The 26,876-nt window shown below is 35.0% G+C and overlaps 1 protein-coding gene across 3 annotated transcripts in view; it reads left to right on the top strand.

Moving 5' to 3' along the window:
- The window catches only part of PXDN (peroxidasin), an 85,175-nt gene extending 63,295 nt beyond the window's left edge, over positions 1 to 21,880 (top strand). Inside the window, exons 17-23 of one of the 3 annotated variants that reach the window (XM_039715608.1) lie at positions 1,759 to 3,262; positions 4,109 to 4,243; positions 6,685 to 6,893; positions 14,994 to 15,114; positions 17,595 to 17,727; positions 18,605 to 18,718; positions 18,861 to 21,880. In XM_039715608.1, coding sequence (XP_039571542.1) covers positions 1,759 to 3,262; positions 4,109 to 4,243; positions 6,685 to 6,893; positions 14,994 to 15,114; positions 17,595 to 17,727; positions 18,605 to 18,718; positions 18,861 to 18,983 — 2,339 coding nt within the window. In that variant the 3' untranslated portion in view covers positions 18,984 to 21,880. Of the gene's footprint in view, positions 1 to 1,758; positions 3,263 to 4,108; positions 4,244 to 6,684; positions 6,894 to 7,239; positions 12,692 to 14,993; positions 15,115 to 17,594; positions 17,728 to 18,604; positions 18,719 to 18,860 lie in introns of those variants that run through there. The other 2 variants (XM_039715609.1, XR_005628198.1) reach the window with 2 other exon arrangements.
- The last annotated feature ends 4,996 nt before the right edge of the window (positions 21,881 to 26,876 follow it).

Here is a 26,876-nt window from a genome sequence, read left to right as displayed (position 1 = left end):
CTGGGCTTTAGGTAGTTTGTTTGCAATTGCCCTGCATTGTGGAAGTTGGCAGAGAGCCTGTTGTGCCTAGCACATGTTTATGTGTTGAATTTAGATGAAGACCATTGTCTTTGCAGGCACACTGGAACTGAGCTCAGGACCAAAAGTTACATTTCCCAACTGCGTGCAATTACCCAATACCGACCCCTTGCAAAACTGCATTCAGTTCATATTTTTGAGTGTTTGCCATCGTGCTGGGAACCCCTGAAGCCTGTGGGAGCACAGTACCCCTCTACACTCACTCATTTCCATTTTTCCTTTTGCCTTTATACTGCTTGTTTGGTTTTATTCCTGACTTGAATCTTTCCAGATCAAGATCCTTGGTGGTATATGATGGTTTCTAGTTAGCTAAACATACATCTACACTGCCAAATACTCCACCTCCTGGACGTTTTCCTGGATCCTGGAACCTTGTTCATCCATGCTCTATATCCATTAGTCACTTATGATGTGCCTTTTGCTTTGGACCAGTGGCTCCTTTTTGATGATGTCCCCACTAACTGTGCTTTAGTATGATTTGTGAAAGGGTCTTGAACAAGGTGAATTCTTTTCAACTTAAATGAAAAATCGGGTTCAGGCACACATTCAGTCCAGGAGTATAAAGTATAGATTTTCTGAAGGAAACCTACTCCTGGATACAGGAGGTCTTAGGTCTTACTTAGGTCTTACTCAGCAGCAAAAATTTCACTTTACTGAGACATTTCTGTTGATCTGCACAAGTTGATAATGTAGATGTAGCCAGAATTTTCCCTCCTGAAATTAAATCCAAATGTTATTAAGTAAAAATCGCTTTTACAATGATTCCCAATAGGCAGCAAGGACAAGGCACAAGCTGACTCTTCTATTTGCAGTCAACCAAGGCGGCCTTATGGTCTTCAGTCCTTCCACACGCCATCATGCCACAACAGAGATCATGCAGTACATAACCTTAGTTTGAGGTTCCAAAAACATAACTCTAATGAATAACAGTATATATTTTTTATGTATTATTTTTCTATGAACTGAGAAAAAAAAAATACAGGAAAATTGTAAGTATGTTTTAGTCCCAGAGGTGAATGGTGTGGATTGCAGAGGGAATCTGTGCCAAATGCTACACAAACACTACTTTCATACAGAAACTCATCTAGGGTAATGTGGATGTGAGTTACTCCACAGTGTTTGTCCTAGAGATCATTCCACGTTTGGCTCTATTACTGGTGGTATTTTATTTTGTCATTGATTTTTTTTCTTAAAATTTGCAACTTTCGCTATAATAAAGCAAAACAAAATAGTATTGTTCAGTGAATGAGCAAGCCTCAAAAGCTAAAGTCTTGAAATCCATTTAAGTGTTACTGACATTTTAAAATATTTTTAGTAAATGAAAAAAATGCTCTATTTGTCTCAATATGAGACTTTTCTTTCTGAAAATATCTCTGCTTTTCTAAGTGACCAAATGAGCTCCTTTTGTGGAAGCTTATTTTGTAAAAGTTGCACTTGAATTGGCATTTTAGAAAGTTTCCTCCTGACCTGGTGATGGTGAAGTTGTTAAAATGACCTGATGCTCAAATATTCATATATGATTATTGCTGTCCTTATCTAAAAATAGGAATGTTTAATCTGATGGGAAATGTAAAATAAAATAAAAAAATAAAATAGCATTTCAAATACATTCGTGATCTGTGGGGGGACCATGAGTCTATGAATTCTCTGATAGTTTTCTTTCTTTGTTTTCTCTTTCAGGTTATCACTATAATGACCTTGTATCCCCACAGTACTTGAATCTGATAGCCAATCTCTCAGGCTGTACAGCCCATCGACGAGTGAACAACTGCTCCGATATGTGCTTCCACCAGAAGTACAGGACACACGATGGAACATGCAACAACCTTCAGCATCCCATGTGGGGTGCTTCTCTGACAGCTTTTGAACGTCTGTTGAAGTCAGTCTATGAAAATGGATTTAATTTGCCTCGGGGAATTGAACCCAGGAGACTCTCTAATGGCTACGCGCTCCCAATGCCTCGCTTGGTTTCAACTACTCTGATCGGCACGGAAACCGTAACTCCTGACGACCAGTACACTCACATGCTCATGCAGTGGGGCCAGTTTCTTGACCATGACCTTGACCTCACCGTGGCTGCACTAAGCGAGGCCAGGTTTTCAGATGGTCAGCATTGCAGTTCTGTTTGTACAAATGATCCTCCATGCTTTTCAATCATGATACCACCAAACGATCCCAGAGTTAGAAATGGTGCACGCTGCATGTTTTTTGTACGCTCCAGCCCAGTTTGTGGAAGTGGCATGACATCTCTGCTGATGAATTCTGTGTACCCACGAGAGCAGATCAACCAGCTTACCTCATACATTGATGCCTCCAATGTGTACGGCAGTTCGGACCATGAAGCACTAGAAATCAGAGACTTGGCAAGTCAAAGGGGTCTTCTGAGGCAGGGCATTGTACAGAGATCTGGCAAGCCCCTTCTTCCATTTGCCACTGGCCCACCAACAGAATGCATGAGAGATGAAAATGAGAGCCCAATACCCTGCTTTTTAGCTGGTGATCAGCGCTCTAATGAACAGCTGGGTCTTACCAGCATCCACACACTTTGGTTTAGAGAGCACAACAGAATTGCCACAGAGCTACTGAAGCTCAATCCTCACTGGGATGGTGACACAATATATCATGAAACACGCAAAATTGTTGGTGCAGAAATGCAACACATAACATTTAGCCACTGGCTCCCTAAGATCTTTGGAGAGGTAGGCATGAAGATGCTTGGCGAATATAAGGGTTATGATCCCAGTGTTAATTCTGGCATAACTAATGAGTTTGCAACTGCCGCTTTTAGGTTTGGTCACACACTCATTAATCCTTTTCTGTATCGACTGGATGAAAACTTTGAACCTATTCCACAAGGCCATCTACCTCTTCACAAGGCATTCTTCTCTCCATTTCGGATTGTAAATGAAGGAGGCATTGATCCACTTCTAAGGGGATTTTTTGGTGTTGCTGGTAAGATGCGTGTCCCCTCACAATTACTCAATACAGAATTAACAGAAAGACTCTTCTCCATGGCACGTACTGTGGCTTTAGATCTGGCAGCTATGAATATTCAGAGAGGCAGAGATCATGGAATTCCTCCCTACCATGATTTTAGAGTTTACTGTAATCTTTCTTCAGCTCAGACTTTTGAAGATCTGAAAAATGAAATTAAGAATCCTGAAATCAGGGAGAAACTTAGCAGGTGAGCCTGAGGTGAAGAAAAAGTCAATTATCTAAATGTGCATGCAAAAATGGTATCTGAATGTCTTATCTAGAAAAAGATACTTGCTAAGACTTAATGGGATTTTTAAGAAACTTCCATCAGCACCAGAAAATAGATGTTAACAATTTCCACATTCAGATAATTTCTCTACTTCTGCATCTCTATGAACAGAAAGAGTATATACAGTATATATGCAGTAATATATACTGCATGTGTTCATGAAATTATCAATTTGAAATGCCTAGTTTTGTAAATGCTGTTAAATATGAATGCTATTTCAGTGTAAGGTCATATTAAATGCCAGCTTCACGCAAGTATTTAGATGTTCAAATCTATTAATTCTGTACAGTGAAACAAATGTCAGTGTTGTCCACTGTACTGTCATGTGGACATCCTTCACTACCAGTAATCAGTTCTTCTTTAGAGAGTCAGTGTTTGAAATTAAGTCTACATCTACCTGCTATGCCTAGCTTATTTGCTTAAAATTAAAAACAATAGCGAGTTAGTCTCAGCTATAGCAATATAAAAAGGGTGTACAGAGGCACAAGAAAGAGAAGCTACAAAAAGAGAAACAATTCTAAGAAATCGGAAGAAAACTGCTAGGAGAAAAAAAAATTGCAGACTCGACAGTAAGACCCACATGGTGTTTACAACCTGCATTGCAGGATTTCCTGTGTATACACTCACAGCTTGTTCACAAAAGATGTAGTGCTATCGCTACATTTCTTCCTGTGAGTTGTTTGTATCTCTTGGCTTCATTATGTACTGATTATTTTGTAAATATGAAATATTTGTTATTCAGGATTTGTATTTTTCAATTTATAGGTTGTATGGCTCCCCACTGAACATAGATCTCTTTCCTGCTCTAATGGTGGAAGACTTGGTTCCAGGGAGTCGACTGGGGCCGACCTTGATGTGTCTGTTAAGCACACAGTTCAGGCGTATTCGGGATGGAGACAGGTACGTTAAAATACCATGGAAACCAAAATGAATTTTAACTTAAGGATGCTTAATAAGAGTTTCAATGTCACTTTTCCAAAACAAACTCCATTTTATCTTCATTTATGATTTTAAAATACAACTGAAAACATGAAGAATATATGTTTAAAACATTGCTAGAAGCCATGATTCTTTATTAATTCTATTACTCTTTGTAGTGAATGTCATACTGACCCCAAAACCATAACAGTCAACACATGTTGAGCTTCCTTCTGCCAGATATTCAAGCCACTTACCTGTTAGAAAAAGTGCATGATGCTTCTCTTATTGTTATTGTGTTATTTTATTGGCAAAGAAATTGTGGCTGTTACTTAAACATAGGTTGGAACAGAATCACTCTGTATATATAACCTCTATTCATGCTATAATACAAGCAATCTATGTACCAAATAACTATTAAAAACAGACAGGTTAATACAAAGAGCCCAATTAGATAATTGTTTTGCAATTACTTTAAATTATAATTATTTAAAGTAAAAATACTTTAAATATATGCACATTGCCAGCAATTTCTCCTTTTCAGTTTTTAGAATACCTGAAATGAGAGAAAAATAATTTCTCTTGTCACAGCAGCCTGATCTCCTTTGGACACTTTCAGCACATTTGTTCAGCATCTGAAAATCAATGTTTCCCTCATTTTAACATAATTTATGACCTAGAATCCTATTCTTTTCATGGCATAAGAGTAAATAGACTTAGACTGATTCATTGAATCCTAATGAAAGGAAAACAGGAAGAATTAGGAAATTAGATTTGATTATTTTTATTTAATGTTATTTTATTGAATCAAGTTATTAAACTACTACTTAGAATATTATAAAGGCTTTTTATTTTTGTAGTCAATAACCCAAACCTTTTTCTATGCTGTTTTAAAAGAACCCCCAAACTTTGTTATATAAAATATGTTAAAAAATAAAGCTGTGAATCATAGAACTCTCATGCCTGGAAGCAGAGAGAGTAAAGGGGGAAGAAATATATACAGTATGAGCTCCAGGTTACTAATGACAACTACCTATTTGTGACACAACAGAATATCTATACTGCTTTATGTTTATATATGTTTGCATTTTTTCAGTAAAAGCACCTTTTCCTGTTTTGTTTTGTTTTGTTTTCTGATACAACATTAGGAAACTATAGAAAAACACTGAATATTTAGGAAAGGGGATTCTGCTGTCCAAGGAATACAAATATTTGGAAGGACCATGTCAGCAAATAGTAAAATATTATTACACATAATGAAAGCAGCTTTTACTTCTTTGAAAAGTCTTTTCAGTGGGCAGAGGATGAAAGCTGGTAACACCATGCAAAGCAGATGTGTCTGTGCATGAAAAAGGAGTGATATTTGAAGGGAGCCTAACTTCATGTGAAGATGGAAATTTGAGAATCTGATTGTAGTACTTGGAAATTAATTGGCTACTGTCCAATACTTTATGAAAATTTTACATTAAATAGGTAAAATGAAATTTTTGACCATTCTTCTAGGTTTACTACTGTTTTTGATTTTTCATAAAGTTTAAAAAGCCACCTTTTTTTTTTCCTTTGGTTAGTTTTGGTTTAAAATAGGTGGGGGGGAAAGTATCAATATTGATACAGCTCTGTGAGACAGATAAAAATGTCCCAGTGAGTAGTTCCTATGTGTTAGAATGGTGCAGAATGTTTTCAAATTCTGGACAGTAACTTAAGAAATTTTCTTTTCCATGTAAAACTTGCTTTTTATAGTAATGTATTATTTATATTTGCTATTGATAACAGGTTTTTAGCCCTTTATGTATGAAAAAATGAACTATTTGAAACCATAGTGTTTCCTTAAATATAATGAATTAACTAAGCACGTATGAGAAAGTCCCTGAATCAACATAGTCATGAAAATAGTTGAACAGAAAAAAAATTGTTAGTAAATTAAATCATCTCACTTATCTTGATATTAACCTAGAAATAGATTAACCATTCTTCTAGTTTCAGCAATTGCATCAAAATGTTTTCATGACCGTAAGAAAGTTGCCTAAAGAAATAAATTATGGTAATTTAAGTATCTTACTTAAAAGGACCCTTAACATGGTAATCTGGTGCCATTTTAGATGTCCAGAGACACTCAAGACATCGAAATGAGACTAGAAGAGAAATCAAACAATTTTTTAAAGATTTCATCCCTTTCAGAGTGTCAGCATGACTCCAGCTGGTGCTGAAGTGGCACCAGGAACTAAAATTTTTGCAGTTGTATCAGTCCCTTGATGGAATGTTAAGAACAGGATCTATGAGATATTTAATTTCATTCTGAAATGAAATGAATTGAAATATCGTTGGCATATCTTTGAAAATATTGGAATATCATTGAAATATCTTTGAAAAACTGCCACTTGTTTCTTTTCACTAGCAGACTTGTCTTTTCTGTGAGATTACAGGTTATGGTATGAAAACCCGGGTGTGTTCACTCCTGCTCAGCTCACTCAGATCAAGCAGACATCTCTTGCCAGAGTTTTGTGTGACAATGGTGACAACATAACCAGGGTACAACATGATGTCTTTAGGGTGGCTGAATTCCCACATGGATATAGCAGCTGTGAAGATATTCCTAAACTGGACCTCAGGATGTGGCAAGATTGCTGTGAAGGTCTGTATAGAGGTGGTTTGGGGACAGTGAGGTGTGTGCAGTTTGTTAAGTGTCTACTTTATTTTAAAAAGATATTTTACTATTTGAGGGGTTTTGTTATTAGATATTACAAATTCTAATCTGAAGCATAGCCCCTGTTAAGTGGGAAATCATTCCATATTCTATATAAAATAAACACCTCATAAAAATAGCATCAATTTGAGCTTTGCAAGGTGTAGATAATAGTTTTCTTGTTTTCTTTATTTTGCTGATAAATATTCTTGTTCATTGCCATCTCCTTCAACAGTTAGAAGTGTGGGTTAATTTCTTTTTTCCTGAAAAATAAGCTTTTTTTCTCCCGAAATAGGATTTGTTTAGCTGCATGGAGCACAGGACACTGCTTGGTGGCCTGTATGTTGGCTTCTGTCTCACAGATTTTCTGCATGGCCTCTCTTCAGCCATCATCACATCAGAATTCTCTGCAACTGTTACAAAGTTAGAATCCATTCCCAAGAGAATCTTCTGGATCATGCAGAATGATTTTCAGTAGCATCAACAACAAAATGCTTCAGAGGACAATGACCCCTCTTTCTTGAGATCTCCTTGACAATGTCATTATCATTTTCTTTGGACAAAATTCAAATTACATGCCCAGGCTGTAAAAGTATATTCAGGAATTTTGGGAACTTTGCTCTTGAACTCTGACTGTTGAGAAATTGCTGTCAAACAAATTCCTAGTATGAAAAGCCTTGCTCTTATTTCAGAGGATAAGGGTAGTATTGGTTGATATTATTAGAATCTGGTCATTTCCCTAATATGTTTCAGTACTAATACCTTGTAGATTTGCTGATGAAAGGTATCCAGATCTCTGTCCTTTATCTTTTCTACTGCTGGTTCTCTTGAGTTTACTACTGCTGAGTAGGATATTCAATATTCTGTTGAGAGAAATGCACATATAAAGAACTGGTGGATTTCATTTTTGAAAGAAGTCACAATCTTCCACTAGTGTCTTGTCTATTTAACTAAGATATAATTAAGATATAACTAAGATATAATTGTCCACAATGACAAAGTTCTTTTGCGGTACAGCTCAGAATTTAATGCAGAAAGTAAAAGTTAAACTGATGGAGGATGTCTCTTCAGTCTGCTACAGATACTGAGGAAGCATTTGTGTGACTGTAATGTGACTGTACCATGAGAACAAACTCAGATATCATTAACAATGAAAAAGGTAGATAGACATTTACTCTTCAAAGTTACTGCATTGCTTAGCTTTTAAACTGATTACTGTATTGCCTTAGTCAGTAAACAAGTCTTTAAAGAAAAAAATCACTCTAAGAAAAGAAGACTGTTCAAAATGTCAGTTATCAGTGTGAAACTAACAGAAATAAAAACTTTAAATTTCCATAAGATCTCGTACAGTATTCTCCATGTACAATATCTTTCAGGACTTACTCTAATTTTTATTGGTAGGTTACTTGGGTGCTTTTTAAACAATGTTTACCAGGTTTGCCATTCCCAAATTAATGATAATAGTTTCTAAAAAGCTAGACATTATTGACACATTGTAATTTTAATACAAAGTCTTCCAGAATCTCTTCAAAAATTCCCTGACATGTGCCAGAAACGTTGGGAGAAAACCAATTATCACACTTTAAATGCTTCACCATAAATAATGTGCATTCTTCCAATTAAGGATAAATTCACTTTGCCGTGGTTCATGAAGCTTGACAGTTTCACAAATGCATTTTTTATATTGATTTATAAAAAAGATAAAGCTGTTCTGAGAAATTGTGTGTTGATTCTTTAAATGTTATGTTATCACTGAGCCCTTTAGAACAGATGTTATCCTTGGAAAGTCTTTAGAGTATTCCTGTGTTCAACAACCCAGTTTGCATTTTCATTCAAGAAAGTTGCTACCAGAGAATACCACTGGATGCAGCACAGTTAGACAACTGTCAAGAAAAATAAAGGCTAAATAAGTACTGTTTTATAGAAAAATTTCCTATTTGTATCCCCTTTTTCTGAACTTCTGAAGCCTTGCAGGGGTTAATGAAGAGAAAGTGAAGTATCCATGGCTTGAACTATTTTCTTGCATGGATGAATGACTGTGACATTTTCTGTGGGATTCAGTTTAAGTAACTGATGTAAAAAGTTTCTTTCCTTCCATAGCTACCACTCCTCTGAGGTGGGGCATACACTCAGGAACAGCATTTACTCTGAGTTGAATACATTAAAGGGGTTTGTTTATTTAAATTTATTATTTTTTTATTTAAAAGGAAAAAAATTAAACCCTTCTCCATGTTTAAAATGCTTCTAATGATCTTAAAATTAAACTTATCCTAAGTTAAAATTTCAAGTACATAATATTTCTGATTGCACTTGTATGTATGTTTCATAAGTGACCCATGTGTTCAGCTGTTTCAGCCTAGTTAAAAACACATCTGGTTTTGTTGTCCTTCCTGTTTTGTAAAAAGTTAAAATACTTTTCCATATGAAGAATAGAAAAATTTCTTAGTCATAAAAATCTGCCTTGTAGATTTTTTGAGTAAAGCTAGTATTTACTTCTTACAAAGCAAAGAATTATTCCTCTTTATAATAAGATAAAAAAAACAGATTACCTTTCTATTTCAGTTGGCAAATCATACAACAGAATTACTAGTTTATGATGGCAAAAAGTAGGGGTTCCACTGAAGTGCACAAGTTTTTGTCTGTTTTCCTTTGTCTTTCTACCTTTCTTTGTCTTGTTAGAGATGATGAGTAATTGCTGGATTTGCTGCTGCTCTTTTTTGTGAAAAGAGCACTTGAGCTTCAGATTTTCCAAACAAGAAACTTCTTCTGGTGCTTTATTTCAGTCTCTCTAGTGAAAGAAGTTTATTTTGATTTTTTTTAAAGTAATCAGTGTATGCTTTCATGATTAGTCAAATGCAAATCTTTAAAAGTTACACACTTTTTGGCTTTCTTTTGTTTTGTGGGGGATTTTTGTAAGTTGACGTAAAAAATTTCATTAACCTTTTGTTTTATGTCAAAACCCATGAGGTTTCACATGGACCCAGGAGGACAATGGACAGTGACCCTGGAGGAAGTGATTCAGATAAGATGCAAGTCATCCTTACAAGTGTAAACTGATTTGAAAAGGTTTTTCTTAACTATTTCTCAGTTAGTGAACAGCCTATCTCCTCTGTCAGATATTGCTCTTTTTCTTTGTTTAATTCAGGAATACAGCCTTATACAAATTATGATCAAACATTTAAATTCCACTGAATTTCATTAGAAGAGTCAATTCACATTCTTAATCTGCATGCTTTCAGTAGATTAGACCTATATTTATGAACCCTTGTGTTTTAGGACCAGAGGAACAATTATGCTATCTATTGCTTCTCTACTGACAACATTAATCTCTTACTATGCACTTGTCATTATATCCTTTAATCTTCAATGAGAATACTAAACAGCACTGGGCAAAGCACTAAATTCTGTGGAATATAGTGGAAATAACACTTTAAAATGTTAATAGAAATCACTGTGTGAGACTGGAAGTTCTTTTTTGACAAAGGATATTGTTACCAAGAACTCTCAAAATACCAAAATTATGTGATTTATGTCTGAAAAGGTTTTGTCTCTACCCAGAACTTGTACGCTTTGGTCGAGTCACATATTTTTGCTTGCTATGTTCAAATTACCTTTTAACATTTAAATTTACATTTAAAGACAGTGTCTGTTAGCTTAGTAACAATTCAGTCTATGCCAGGCTACCAAAATTAAGTTCCAGGGTCCATAATTATAAGGACATCATCCTTTTTATCTTTGAGTGGAAGTATTTAATATAGCCCAGTGTATGATTACAAATTTTACTAAGAGAATCAGTATTTTTATTTGTATTTCATCCAAACCAAAAATATTTTATCTTTCACAGGTATCTAGGATCCATTAAATACAATTCTACATTCATAAACATAAAATAAGGAGACTTGAGTTATGATGTTGTTTTGTCTTTGCTACCAGGAGTTTCACGCCAGTAGTTGCTATCCCTTCCAAAGAGCAACAGGGAAGCAGTAGGCTTCAATCATTGTGTTTAAATTCAAACTCCTGACTGAGTTGCCAGATCTGTCAAAGTTCCACTGCTGGCAATAAAGAGATGTCTCTGGAGGACAGTCAGGCTGCAACCTCACCTTATGTCAGTGTTCATTGACTCTAAGATCGAGATGGGTAGGAAAGCATCCTAATTGAAGTGTCTCAGGGATTTCTACAAATCTAGGCAGCTGGAAGGTTTCCTTCTTTCCTGTAGTCTTTTGCTGCCTTTCTAAGACACTGTTGACTTCACAGTCTAGTGGGACAGTTCTTAGGGTCTTTATTTTAAAAAATTCCATGGATTTTCAGTCTGTCTGAAATGACTTTTTCTTACTGATTTGTATTCCAAAAGCTGCCTTTAAACTCCTCTAACTAATCCAAACTCTCCTCAACTGGAGAGGTTGGATTTGCTTTGGTTTGGTGTCAAGAACTTAATGTTTCTCCTTTATCTACCTGAAGACCATCCAAGACCTATTTAGATCATGAAAGCGTGATATGATTTTAAATATCTTTAGTCTATAATTAGCTTTATATTACCAAACTGGACATTTGCTTTCCCAACAACATCTGAACCTTCTAATTCTGGTAGCAGACTGATCTCGAAGCTCAGTCTGTGAGCTTTGAGATAAACTACAGGAAATATCTTTATTCTTAAAATTCCCCAGTATATCAGCTGGCAGATGACAATCTGAGTTGTTACTTCATCTTCTACCTTCTGTGCATTTTCCTTTTCAGATGGTTGACTAATCTTTTTACAAAATACATCTGCTCTGATCTGAGCAGATTAGTGTTGGATTTCAGACCACCACCTTACATTTTTGGTGATGTTTAATTTCTCTTTTGTTAGAAAGTCTTATTCAACAGAAGAAATGAAGATATGCTGTGCAATGTGAAGGGTTGTGGCCCATTTTAGCAATAACAAACCCAGCTATTTTGAGTTAGGGCTTCATTTTGTATGAAAAGTTGCTTTTCTATGTTGTGCAATTTTTAGGTAGCTGCTTTGTGAAAACATCTACTAAAAAAATCATTTTACATCAGATATTTTTAGTGTTTCTCCACCCTTTTACTGGTCCCACTGGCATGTCTACAAGTTCTTAATATGAATGCTTACAGTAAAAACAACCTAATTCACTACAATAAATCTTGGAGAATCAAACTAGTATCAAATAGATATATGTGCTTTGCTTCACATTTCCTCAGTCTTTCAAGTTGTTTTGTTTTAATCTACTGTTAGATTAATTCTCCATGGCCTAGATTTTGAGGAGTGATTCATAGAGAATCAAGACTGCACTATAATTCTCTGTCAGGTTTTTTGTTATCCAGTTTATGTAATAGTTGCATTTTTAAAACCTTGTGGGAAGCAGGATTTTCTAAAGATGTGGACATGGCTTGCATATACAAACAGAAATGCCAGTTTTTTTATGGAAAGGAATATACGTTGGAACAGGCTGCCCAGAGAGGTAGTGGGAGGGTCATCATCCCTTGAAATGTTCAAGAAATGACTGGATATGGTATTGAGTGCCATGGTCTAGTTGACAAGGTGATATTTGGTCAAAGGTCGCATCTGAAGATATCAGGGGGTCTTTTCCAACATAAATTATTCTGTGATTATGTGTGATTCTGTAAATGGATCAGCTTGATACTTGCAGTGTAACAGTAGCTAACTTCTGGAAGAAAGAATTGTCTGCAGAGAAAAATAATTCTTAGGCCACTTTTAAACATTCACTTTTTCTGCAGAAAGTTAAATGGAATGGGCATAGCTAATCTGGGGGCATATTAGATAAGATGGGGGGGGGGGAAAGCAGAATTTCAGGCTTATTTTTTCTTATTTACTGCTAAGATATTCTTCATTAAGAATAAAAGTGAAAAAAAAAAAGGAGAGAGAAGAAATTTCTTGACTCATGCTGTCTGAAAGCTGATGCATTTTGTCCTGCACTTCTCAGCAGTGACATTTCTCCCTGTTGTACCTGAAAGACAAACGAACATGAGCTGGTAATTTGGCAAGTTGGCATATTTGAGTTCTAAAAAACTCAGAAAATCAGATCTGTGTACTTAAAGCTGTCACTGAACATATGGTTCTCATATTTACCAGTCTAGGGTGATAAAACCTTCCCAAGATTTCAGGCCTTTGTTTCTAAGAAACAACCTAAGAATGAAAAAAACAATGGGCCATTGTGTTATTGTACAAAAAAAACCCCAAAAATCTGTATTATGTAAGATGACTATAGCAGTTACTTACCAAAGCATAGCAGAAACCTTTCACATATTGCTTCTAAGAGAAACCAGAGATTTTGTGATACTCGGGAAGATGTTAAGCAGCACATTGCTTTGAGAAAAAAAAAATTCCTCTGACCAAAATTAGTTCTTTCTTCAGGAACCCTTCAGTATGATCCTTTTTCTCACCATACTAAATATAGAAGTGTCTAAGGGTGTTCAAAAATGCCTTCATGCCGAGCTTCTTACAGACATATGGGTCTGTTCCCATCTGAACGAGTTTACTTTCTGAGTGGACAGCAAAGAGGTTATGTGGGAAACAGCAGAACACACAAGAAGAATGAACAATATGTTGGCAGCAAATAGCATGTAGTTCTTTGGTGGGTGCTGTTGTTATAGGAGGAAAGTAATGCATTTATTAAAGAATGGGACAAACGGCAAGGAAGTAACAGGGAAGGGGAATGAATTGTGGATAACTTGTGTTCCAGAACGATCTGTAGATACTGGTTTTGATCTGAATTTTTTTTTTTTGTTCAGTCATCTTTTTTTGTGTCTTAGTTATTATGCCACTAAGACAAACTTAAGTTTTTCCTAACAGAGTAATTATAATATTTTAATATACATAAAAATTCAACACAATTAAAAGTAGTCCAAGATACCTAATTTTGTGTAATCAGAGCAACCTTCCATTTGTTTCTCTACTTGCTCATTTCAGCAGTGTTTATAGACTTGAAACTTTTGCAGTAATTTGCATTAATACTTTGGGTGTTCAATCTAAATTCCAGAAAAATACTTTATAAATGTTACTGAATTTCTGATTTAATTTGTTTTGGTGTAAATTAAGAGAAACATTATGGAAAATTACTCCTTCCCATGTTCAGTTGCTTTCATGACTCATTCTGCTAATACCAGACTTAGCTGAGAAATGTCTATGGCATCCTGTATTTAGGCTTTCCCTTTGGTTTTAGCAGATTCTGCTTCGAGCAGTTGATCATGTAGTTTGTTCCTGCTTCAGCTTGGCCCATTATAACTTTTAGCTTTAAAGCTTCTGTGAACAGAAATGAGAAAATTTCTATTTTCTCATTGTCTCCTCTATCAAGTGCTGTTGCAGTTTTACTTTGTTTTCCTTTTCTTTCTTAAATGGGACTCTTTCCAAATACTCACCGTGTTTGAAAGGCTAAATAAAGTGAACTGGAAGAAAGACATACTTCATCTTGCCAAGACCTCCTCTTCGGATCTTAGGACATTATTTCTGTCATAGCTCATTTTCAGGCTTGAGATTTTTGCTCTGTGGTGGAAGGAGTTTTAGGGTCTGGTGATACATTCAGATTCCTCAGATTTGGAAATAAGATTCATCAACCTATAGAGCATGTCTGAAAACTTGGAATTAAATTGAAAATTCTCTTTCAGATGGCAAAAATAACAAATAATGGTGTCTGGGATAGATGAGGTACCCACAGAGTGTTTTTTTCTGTCATTGTTTTTCTTCATAATGTAGCTGCCCTATTTGCCCAGAAAATACTTAAAAGCCAAGAGAGTGAAAATTTAAGAAGTGAAAAGAATAGTTAAAGTAGCACTATATGGGTTTGTTAAAATTGTATTTATTCCTTTGTTTCAAACTAAAAATATGGTCTGTGGGTAATCACATTCTCTGCATCTAACTAGCTTAAATATTCTATCACAGAGATAGATTCATCTGCCATCAACCAGTTCCAGAGGGATCAGACTGAATGTATGACTTGTCTTTACCAATTCAGAAAACACTGCCAAACCATATTAATACTGTAATTGCTAAAATATGCTGTAGTTTATGTGTAATTTCTTGTCTGTTTTCAGACTGTAGAACCAGAGGACAGTTTAATGCATTTTCGTATCACTTTCGGGGAAAACGTTCTCTTGACTACAGCTTTCAGGAGGACAAGCCCCTGAAGAAAATGAAAATGTCCAAATCAGTAAGGTGAGCCTTTTTTTTAAAGAATTATATAAAAAATTTGTTTTCAAAATGGAATGAAACAGAATGATTTCTTTGGGAGCACATGCCGCTTATTTTCCAGTTCCTCCTTTCTCAAGTTTACGATTGATGTATTTTATTCTGACACTTCTGCATATCTACTAACAATAAACCACTTTTTTTTTCAAGTTCAAATTTGTCTAAAACTCTTTGTGAGTAGTATAAGTATAGCACTTCTGTTCTTCCTGCAGTTTTCATGAAAAAAAATCATTAATGAACTGTAATCTGGGGATCTGAAATGCCACATTCCTACAGTGCCTGCAGTAATTAAATTAATCTAAATTATTTTATTTCCTATTTGGAGCTTCTAGAGAAATAGGAGGATACCAAGTGTTGATTTAAGTTGCATAAAAATTTGTCACAACGATAAGGATCGCTTCTGGTACCAAAATACATCAAGCAGGAATGGAGAACAGCAGTGCTAATAATATTGTTTATAACTCCCTAATCCTCAAAATATAGCAAGGAAGTAAATCACAGTTTCAGTCACAAATTATCAGCTGCACAGGGTCCCTGCCCTTTTATGGGAATGAAAATTTACCTATGAATTAGTGACATGAAATGAGTTCTGCTCAGACCATTTCTTGTGAAGATCCTTCATGATGAACAAATTTGAGACGCCTGAATTGCAGCTCTTTCTATACAGCATGCATTCTTTGAACAAATAAAACTTTCTATTTGAGTGATGATGATGATCAAGCAGAGTCTACCCACTCTGGCAAGGAAAGCATCTAGACAGATACATTAAGAGGTATTCTTAATGTATCTGTCTAGAGGTATTGCTTTCAGCAATTTCAAATACTCTGGAGGTGTTAAAGTACTTGAAGGAATACCATGATTATGTTCCACTTGACTGAGAGGAATCTGTCCTGAAATAAAAGATCCTTTAGGTGTTTAGGATTTTAGACAAGAGAAGACAGCAGCTATGGATGAGCTGGTCTATAGATAATATGAAAAAGTAGGTTCATCTGAAGTAATCCTTGAAGAAGAATGTTTTGTCCATCTTTGCAAATGAACGGCTAGAAAAATTTACAAAACAGCAATTCACTTTTTAAGGATGCCTAGACCCTTAATTCGAAAGTTGTAATAGTGGTTAAATTAAATCAAAATGAAAGCAAGAAAAAAAAGAAACCTCACATCTAAGTACCAGCTTGTTTGACTGTGTTTCAGTCCAATTACTAATTAAGACTACAAAATACTAGATTTACAATACTTCATTTGTAGCATAAATAAAGCTAAAGCAACCTCAGTCATTGAACATTCCCATGAGTTCTCATGCTCAGTGTTGTATTTAAATTGCATTTGTGGTGAGAAGGGTTTTTTCCTCCTTTTTTTAGCTTCTCATTTTCATTAACTTGAACAGGTGGGGAAGATTAAATATTTTGTTATACAATAGCAGCTGGTTTACTTGAACTTTGGCATGTTATGTTGTTTAGAGTTCTTTTTCTTTAATTTGGATTAAAAACTATGGGAAACTAAGTAGCTTGAACCCCTGCCAGGAAGTGCTGTTTTAATTTATACAGAAAGATTATAAATCCTGACCCCTGATAGATGAGAAATCTTTGCCAGTTCATTCTTTGGGCATCCCTTGGCGCTGGAGATGACACATTAACCAAACAGTAATGCCTATAATTATTAATGGATTCAAGAATCTTTAAAAAAGTAAATGGATTTAATGATCTTAATGTAATAAGTGACTTAAAAATTAGTGTTATCCATGGTTTTGAATGCCTGTTTATTCAAGTTGTACCAGATAATATATTGTTAGTTGCAGACAGTTTCCTTTTGTTACTCTATCTCATCAACAGATTGAATTGATTAACACAATTTAGTGTTATATATTTGTTATGAGATATCAGCTGGAAAATACTACAGACAAAAGACTTTAGATTTTATGTACTATAAGCAGTATTGATGTCAAATGTAAGCTAAAAATATGTTCATACCTAGAAGTATTTCTCATTTATTTATGAAACCCAACTTTCTCCTTTTTAAAGTCATATTTCTTAAAATACATGTTTTGCTAACAAGTCTCTAGAGGAAGAATTTACGGTTCAGAATGTGAAATGTGAATTTCATATTGGAAGGAACACTTTTTAAGACTCTCACTTTAGCCTGCTTTCATATTGGAGGCTCAGGGTTGAATTTAAGGAGATACTGTATAGTGTCACTGGTGACAACTTGGTGTGTACCCCTGCATGAAATAAATAATTTTTCTAAGTATAAGAAATTCCATGTTGGCGGTGATGTTGACAGTAATCTGGAGCTCACCTGTCCTGAGTCTGTCTTCAGCACCAGCTCTTGTGGTTCATATTCCTACATTTGTTGGTTGCTCTTGTTTTACATTTTTGTTAAGTATCCTAAAATATCTAGCCAAATAAAAATTGTTTAGATGAATATCCTGACTTTGCATTTATTTGTTGCAGTTCTGTGAAACGGAATAAACATTTTCGTAATGCAACATCCACATCTAATGAAAATAGAAATGTGCCCGCAGTGAATGACTTCAAAGAATTTGTTTTGGAAATGCAAAAAACTATTTCAAGCCTCAGAAATCAGGTAAGATGCTATAATGAATTTATTGTAGTTTATCATGTCTGATTGTAGATTTAATTAATAATGTTTTCTTAACATCTTACATTTTTTAATATTTAGACATCCCCTGCAGACAATACCCACCACATAGTATCTCAAACAAAAACCAACACAGAAAATGGTGTGTTGTTCTTTATTTCTGTGTTCTTTTGAAATCATACTGAAATATTCTACAGCTGGACCCTCTTGACTTTTGAACCTGGAGCCTTGTGTAACCATTGAATATTAAACACAGAATTAATCTTCCTCTAAAAGTTTGTTTGTAGTGTTAATAAAATATTTTTTTACCATTTGAAATCCATACAATTTTTGTAAAGCAATGATTAAAGTGCAGACTTCATAAGAAGTAAGGGGTCAGACTACAGCTGTAAACAGAGTTAAGATCTAGATCACTTAGATGAGACTTTACAATGTTTGCAGGTAAACTCTATTCAGCCATAGTGGAGTCTCATTTTTAAAATGTACATCATACAGAAGTTAGTTTAAAATTCAAGTAAACATTTTTAATTAAGCTGTTTTTAAAAAAATAAAATTCACGTCCTTTCCAAAACATTTTTGAGAGTTTAAATATGTCTTTTTGTGTATGAAACATTTCTCTTTGTATCCTCTTACTGAATATTTCAATGTAGGAAAGGTGTATATATACATATACTTGTACACATATATATATTACCTGTTTCTGTTTCTAGTCTTTTAGTATTATAAAAACTAAGTAGTGAGAAGAAAAGCCCAGCAAGTATAACAAGGATTATATAGCATGTATTATAAGAGAAAAGCCAGAATATTTTAAACAAATAAAAACCTTTTTTGATTCAGTTGCTAACTTTTTTAATGTTTTCAGATAAAAAAACTTGAATCACGCCTCAGTAATTCTGATTGCACTGATGAAGAGGGCAAATCATATTCCAGCAATGAAACCTGGAAAAGGGACCCTTGTACTCTGTGTGAATGCAAAGTAAGTATGTGGAAATTAATTTTGTGATAGAAATTATAATTTTGCTTCTAAAACAGCAGTTCCAGTGACATAAAAAATGTATTTCTTGTTTGGAACATGTAGCTAAGCATGTTTTTATTCTGTCATTTTTCTCCTGGCACAGGGGGGTCAGATTACCTGTTTTGTAGAATCCTGCCCGCCTGCTGACTGCAAAGCCCCTGTGAAGGGTAAAGGAGATTGCTGCCCAGTCTGCTTACAACAAAATACTAATAAAAAGAAGCCATAAGTCTGCTTTTTAAGAATTTAGGGCACATAATCCTCAAATCATATCAGTGCCTGCTGATGGCAAAAAGAGGTAACTGCAGTTCTAACAACAGCAAGAAATCAAGATTTACAATATTCTAATGGTGCTGTAACAGTATAACATAATGTATCATTTTCTTTTCTGCCCATGAAGGTAAATCACAATGCAAAAGTTAATAAAAGGGAAAATAGCAAACAGGTCAAAGTTAATTGTGTGTTATACTTCTCAGGTTAGACAAACTCGAACTGGTGCTACTTTAAAAGAACACTGTCGTGTAGTTTTAGGTACCCAAAATGACTGGGTTTAGGATTTACTCTAAAATGAACACTTTGTTTCCTATCTTTACTTAGCAGCATTAAAGGTTTACTGTCCCTTTCTAGTACCAGTCTGTCTTATACTTAACTTTTTGCTGTTATTTAATAAAATGCCAGGGAAAGGAAAACATGAGTTTACTGTGCCTGAGCAATGTCATATCCAGGCCAGCTTCTGCAATCATCAATGCATGGAAATTCTGTTAAATTGCATTATCACTGCTGGACCTGGGCCAGCAAGGAAATAAAGAAAGCTACTTGACAAGTTTCAACATCCTTTCCTTAATTTAAGGGGCAAAATTAACCACATTTTCAAAGCAATAAAAGAATTAGTAAGGAAATATAAATAGCTGTAATTGGAAGAAAGCAAAAGCAACTTAATGTGTATTATAGATGTAATTGACAGTGTTCCTCATTCTAGGGAAACATGCATGACAGAGTAGCATTCGGTCTTAAAAATTAGCAGAATCCTTTTAATCAAAACATTTATAATTGCTAGGTGACATTTTTTGATTGTTTGTTTCATTTATTTTCAATTTTGTAACATAACCATCCAGGTCAGTTTGAAAGCATGCTTCTCTTTATCTCAGATCAGCTCATGTAGTTGTATGGCCATGTTTTGAAAATGTGAAAAGATGTCACATGCCATTTGTATACAAAGATTCCTACTGATTAGTTGTGCATGTTGTCAATAGACATATGTTCCTGATTATATTGCGGCACTGTTGAAAACAGGAAAAATCAAAATCAAGCAACATGATTAATTGTGGATTGACTACTTTTTCTGACAAGGTGTTTGATTTTTTTCCCCAGTTTCATCTAATGAATATATATATTTACCTCAATATTTTTATCATTTGTGTTAAAAATAGTCCATCAATGGACTTTGTCTCCCAATTAAGTGTTTAACATTATAGAGTATATGTCTACACTAGCATTTCAAAGTTGTGTACCTTATAGGATACAAACTGTATGTTTTTGACCAGGAATTAGATTGAGATTGAGTGAAGGACAACTATCATACCTCATTTTACAGTTTTTATTCTGTTTATTCAGAATTTATTCTTTCCCTGAATACTTAATTTGTTAGATGTTATTCCCTGTCTTTTAGTCTTAAACCAGGACTCTCTAGAACCAGAACTGATTACATGGTTCACTGACTTCTGAGTTTAAGTGTTGAAATTCAAGGGACAGTTATTGGTGTATCAAAGAAATCTGCACAAAATTAAACCTTCATATATTAAGCATTTCAGATTATGCAAACAGACTGAGTACTTAATTATTGCATGGTAGAACAAATACCTATCTAATAACTAACTAAAACAGTGATATGAAATCCACTATCATATTTTGGCACATAATTTCTCTGATTACTAACATTAATAATTTCTAATTTGATAAACTATTACCATGACACACATTCAAACTTTGGTGTAACTTTAAAGCTTACTACAGAAACTTTGTTTCATGCTATGGTAGAAGCAATATGTACATGTGAGTGCTGTGTTAAAGGTGTGTGGTACACATGGAATTGCAATTTATATTTTTAAGAATATTTTAATTGATTTTATATACAATGTTTTGATTTATGTAATATCCTTTGTTAATGCTTCTAGAAATTGTGTGGCGAGCATGTTTGAGTATCACATGGTTCCTAAAGATTGTCATTCCTATATTTCTTTGATACTCTGTGTTTTGTTGACTTTCCTTGAGAGTCCAAACCACATGTCTCGTCCTTTAATTCCAACTCAGATGGAGCTCCCATTGACCTATAGCAGAAATTCTTCAAAGAGAAAGGGTTGCACAGCTAAACCACATATAATTTAACTGTCCAAACAGTTAAATAAGGCAGTAATACATCCAGCTGGTTACTACTTGCATTCTTTCTTTTCAATTTTATATTAAATAAACTTTCTCAAGATTTCTGCTTATAGGAGAAGAGAGTTTCCATTTTATACATTATAAAATAGTACCTTGCGTCTGATTGTTCCTTTTCTCCAGCCTCCAAAGTGGGAGGTTTTTTTCGTTGTTCACTGTTTATTCATACGGTATATAAAATGGGTTTAGGAGTCTGGATATGCTTAAACAAATGTAACAAGTTTAATATTGAGTTATTTTCCACCATCCATCTGTTTATAAACCAGGAAAAACAGGTCTTTATCCACAGTGTAAAATGTAATCAGTCATGGATTGTACTAGTTCACTTTTATTGCAGTGTCTTTAGAATCACCCTTGACTTTAACATTTCTGAAACAGTGGCCAATGGCTAGCTGACCATTTACTCAGTATCCACTGTGAGAATATTGCTGTAATATGATGCAAATTTTACATATTTATTTTCTTTTTTTAGTGTTACCTAAAACAAAGTTGTTGTTGTTGTTATTTTAATCAGTAAATTTACCAAAGAACTGTTTGCACTGTATAATGAATGCTTTACAGTTAAAATAAAATGGGCCACATTTCCAAGTAAATTTCAAGATTTCTTCTTGTACATGTATTCGTTAGAAGATTTGCTGAAGTTCCCATGTGTAGGCTCTGATCAGATTCATATTACTTATCTTAAGCAGGATTGTCATGTTTCTGAGAAGTAAGCAATGGGCTAATGAGTCATGTACATTCAGTAGTTTATGTAATATTACAACACATAAAATTAAAATGTCTCTTCACTGTTTGCTTCTAGATGATTGGAAAAAGATACCACAGGCTTAGGAAGAATATTTAAAAATACACTCATTTCTTAGCAAAATGCATTTTTTAGACCTTAGTGCTGAACTTTTTTTTTGTGGGAATGTCATAACAGTAAATAGAAACACATACAAATTTAAGCCTCTTCTTACAGTTCCTCATGTCTCCAAATAGATCCAGTCAAGACTTGCCTTCTCAATCACTTGATTCTACATTCATTCTTTTTTCACATCATTTCACCAATGGATATTCAGGTTCATGCAATCTCTGCTCCAAATGAATCTTCTGTGCAAGAGATCTTCACCTCATTTGTTGTTTTTATCCTGGGATATGAAGTACTGCTGGACACATGATGAGTTACTCTCATTCTTTGGTGAGGTGTTAGCATCTCCAGGATACTAGGTCAGTTCCTGTGTCAGATTTACTTGAAATTCGTTAGAAGAATTTTGTGATACAATATCACTGAAATTAATATAATTGTAAATTACCTGACGTTGATCTGGGAGAAGTTAAAGGACTCAAAGAGAAAAAGTTAAGAATTGTGTTCAGGTTGCAGTTAATTGCACTTCACAATAGTTTATATAATTTATAGTTTGTCATAAGGCAAATCTAGAAAAAGCAAATCTGCAATGGTTCATTTGTGTGTTTTCCAGCAGGCTGCTGAAATATCCTGCTGCTCACCCACACTCAGTATTAATTGCCTAGAAGTTTGCTAACAAACCATGAAGTGTAGACATTTAGACTAAAACCTTTGCACTGATACTGATATATTTTGAGGACGGCTCGGTTGCATTTGAAATAAATCAAGTAATTTTTATTTACTTTGTTTTTTCTTTTAGTTGATTACAACTAAGAATCATTTGGCTGCAGTATGATTAAAGTTGTCTTTATAGGGAATGACCTCCCATAGTCATTACCTTTGTTTTGTAAAATAATATTTTGCTGCCATAGACTATATCATTATATGATCTAAAGTATTTCTCCTCATATTTTCTTTCAAATCCTCAACTAGCTTCATGCTTTTTGCCTCTAATATGTACCAAATCAGTAATCTTTGCAGAGAGATCATTAGGCATGTTGGACTGTTCCATGGTTTTACTTTGAAAACTAGATTAAGGTATCAAAAGCTGGTATATTTGACTAATTTTCTCAAAACATCTGCATTATTCTGTTGTTGTATTGTTAAAATAGTTTAAGTTATGCACACGCAGTGTAATAAAATTATAAAATTACCGTAGAAGAAAAGACTGCGTAATGTCCTCTAATGGTCTCCCATCTACAGCATGGGGTTCAGTGAAATATATTTCAGAACTCACTAGACTAATTTTTGTTTTGTATAAGAAAAAATGTGATCCAATACATGATTAAACCGTGTCAACAAAAAATACTAATATGAGCACATGCACTTATGTCATTCACGCTGGAAGTTTCTCAGACTCCCAGCAGAATGAAGTATTATCCTTAAAACTAATGTGAACCAATAAATTGCTAAATGCTTAATAAATTGTTCAATTTAATACAGTCCTGACCAGCTTTGGATTATGATGTCAGGAGATTGTTCTGAGTAATGAAAAAGCAGCATTGTCGTTCAACAGCATATTTTAAAGCAGACATACTGAGAATACCAGACTCTTGTTTTGCAATTGTTCTGGCTGCTTACTTCATAGAACTTCATAGAATCAGCTGAGCATTGAGGCACTCACAAGGATCACTGAGTCCATCTCCTGGCCCTGCATTTCCAAGATTCACACCATGTGCCCAAGAGTACTGTCCAAATGCTTCTTGAGCTCTGGGTCTGTGACCACTTTACTGGGGAGCCTATTCCAGTGCCCAAACACCCTCTCAGTGCAGAACCTTTTCCTGATACCCAACCTAAACCTTCCCTGAGAAAGCTTCAGACCATTTCCTCGAGTCCTGTCTTTCATGACATAGTTCTGTTACTTTCCTTTTTTTTCCTCACTTAGCCTGCTATGACATGGCAAGGAAACCTCTGCACCTCCAGCATAACTTCTCCTTTTCTTTTGGGCCCAATGAATTTGCTGTCCAGCTGGCAGTGTTATGAATGGTCCTTTCACAGGGCTTATTCATTACAGCCTGCTAAGAGATGGAGCAGAGTACAGATCAGATATGTCTACGTTACAAAAATATCTGGATAGCTGTGTTTGGCTGAAATGCTATGAATTGAATATCTGTTTAGATTCAGAAATAGAACAAACAGAACAGCAATTCCTGCAATAAGGGAGTAAACTTAATTGTTGCATTTGGTAAAGATGTTCGTGGTTTTTTGATGCCTCCCTCAGTGATACAACGTTACATTCCCACAAGTCATGTGCTGTTGCTGAGTTGCCAAAACAAATCTCATTATTACTTATATCTTTATGAGATGCCCCAAGTGGTTAATCTCATGTGCAGCCATTCCAAGGACTGAAATGGCAAAGTGCTTCATGTCTCTTTTCGTAGAGATAAGCATGAAAAAGGTGTCCAGATGAAGGGGTAAAAGTAGTCAGGAATTGTCCAGAGAAAAGGAAATAAGATACTTATTTTGTTTTAGCAGGGAGAAAAAAAGAAAGATTTCATCAAGGCCTCTGAAACTTTTCAGGCAAAGGCAAAAATTCATTAGGAATATAGAAGCAGGTTAATTTTACCAAAGCAACACATATATTAGGTTGTGATAGAGAGTCTGGAGGCACTGGGAAGCAATTTCACAATTTGTTGAACAAGCTACTAGTGGTAGTAAGGCAGGATTTTAGTCCCCTATCTCCACTCTGTGCATTGCCTCTCTTCCAGTGAAGTTTTTGGGTTTTTTTTCTGTCCTACCTGCTTTCACAGCTAGACGACTTAAATGTGAACTCATTTCACATTTAAATGTGAATTCAGAACTGAAGGTCAAGGTGTTTGTTAGGGCAAATCATCAGCCTGACCCAGAATGGCAGGTCCTGGCTTGTGAACAAGGACAAGAGAGGTCTGAATGAGATACTTCAGAGAAAGTTTCAGAGACATTCAGTTAAAAACATTTCCCTGAGGGACATACAGCAGTTCCTGTTCTTTTCCTGTGCTTGGGTGACAGATTTGGCACTGTTAGTTATGGATTCCAGTAACACAGATTTCACACTTCCATGTAAGTCTGCTAGGAGACACCAAGGTGAGGGCTTGCACTTTCCTAGGTCACTCTTTGTATAGAAAGCCATCTCTTTGCTACACCTGAGAGGTAAGTATAACAACTTTCATATATAGAGAGCTATTCCAGTTGCCGAAGGAATACTCAAGCTGTTTTAACCAATGATTTTCTCTATCTCTGGGTAAAAATCAGTTATTTAGCAACCTACATTTTTATTTAAAAACTCAAATGCTGTCACAGAAAATGATTTTTTTTTAAAGTTAGGCTTTGTGGAAATAGCTTTCTTGAATAGAGTGCGGCAGACTGGAGACATTGTAGAAGTGGAATAAATGTTTTCTTCCATCTGAAATGCCTTTGCATGATTGTATTCAGCCTTGGATGTTGCTGGGCTGTTCTCTTATACTGAGAGTATTTAAATATTGCAGTGGGATTATTTGGGATTTCTTTTATATCAACGGTCAATTCAGGCAATAACAAACAATAGGTGCCTTGCAGTCAGAAAAGGACAGCTTGTTTCTGCTACAGGCCAACATTAATGTAGATTTTAAAACCTTCATACTATGGGGGGTTTTTTTGGGTTTTTTTTGTTTGTTTTGGGGTTTTTTTGTTTTTTTTTTTTTTGGTGGAATGCTGTTGTTACCCCAAATCCTACTTCACAAGCAGCTAGTATTTTTTATTTGATCTGCAGATATATATCAGAAAATGTCATCTTACTTTTTTGAGTTCAAGGATTTTGCACACTGGGAGTGATAAAAAAGGGGCATAGCTCCTACCTATTGCTTTGGATTAACAGACTTTATAAAGCCCTGAGAAGTCACTGTAGCCTTCTCTAGTAAACTCAATCTGTCTAGAGTGTCTTGCATTAAAACACTATCTTGTGTTTGAATAGTGTCTTTAAAAGGCTTCCAGTGTTTCAAAATTTTAAAATGCTACCTCCGCATGACCATAACTTAAAGTGCAGTAGGGATTACTCTCACAAAAAAATTCAGTATGCAATAGTTTTGTATTCTACTGCTGAACTGTTCATCCTAACCCATAGTTTAACTTTTAAATTAGATCAGCCTTTTTGTTTTAATTTCAAGCCTACAAGTTTAGATGGGTGCCATTTGCAGTGTAAGATGACTCTTCTTCACTAAATGACACCAAGAATTAATGTTCAGCCAGATCTTAGAACTGCTTTTAGTTATTTTATAGGCCTGCATTTTTTTAGTAGGATTCAGATTCTTTATTCCCCCATGAATGATTTTGCATTTAACTATGTTACTCTAATCAGATAAACAGTCTAGAAAGTAAGCCAGATTTATCAGTAATTATTTTAATTTTCTCTACATTTGTTATTTACTTAAGGTTTCAAGTTATGTAATCTGGTATAGATGTTCTGATTCTTGTAGATTCTTTGTAGCAATAATTAGCCCAAGTATGACTGACCACACTTGGGAGAACAAGAAAGCAAAGGAAAAACAAACAGAGGCTGAGCTGCTGCTTCCCTTCTGTGGTGAGATGTTCACAAATGAAAAAAAGCTGGTGATGATCTCTGGCTTCCCCCCCTGCCCCACATATCTGCTGCTGTTTTCTTCATTCTTGATGCACTGTTTAAAGGTTCAAGAGCTTAGAGGGAGGCTTTGATAGAAAGTCAGGATTTACACTGTGTACTAACACACAGTGTAGATTGTGTTTTCCTAGTGATAATCTTGTCTCTCCCTTTCAGCTTTCCTGTCTTGTAGCCCTTAGTTCTGTCTCTAATTTAAATTAGATTAAAAC

Source organism: Passer montanus, unplaced genomic scaffold (genome assembly GCF_014805655.1).
Source record: "Passer montanus isolate IOZ18808 unplaced genomic scaffold, ASM1480565v1 scaffold34, whole genome shotgun sequence".
NCBI classification, from domain to species: domain Eukaryota; kingdom Metazoa; phylum Chordata; class Aves; order Passeriformes; family Passeridae; genus Passer; species Passer montanus.
The sequence above is the reverse complement of the archived record's forward strand: the minus strand, read 5'-3'. Positions and strand labels throughout refer to the sequence as shown.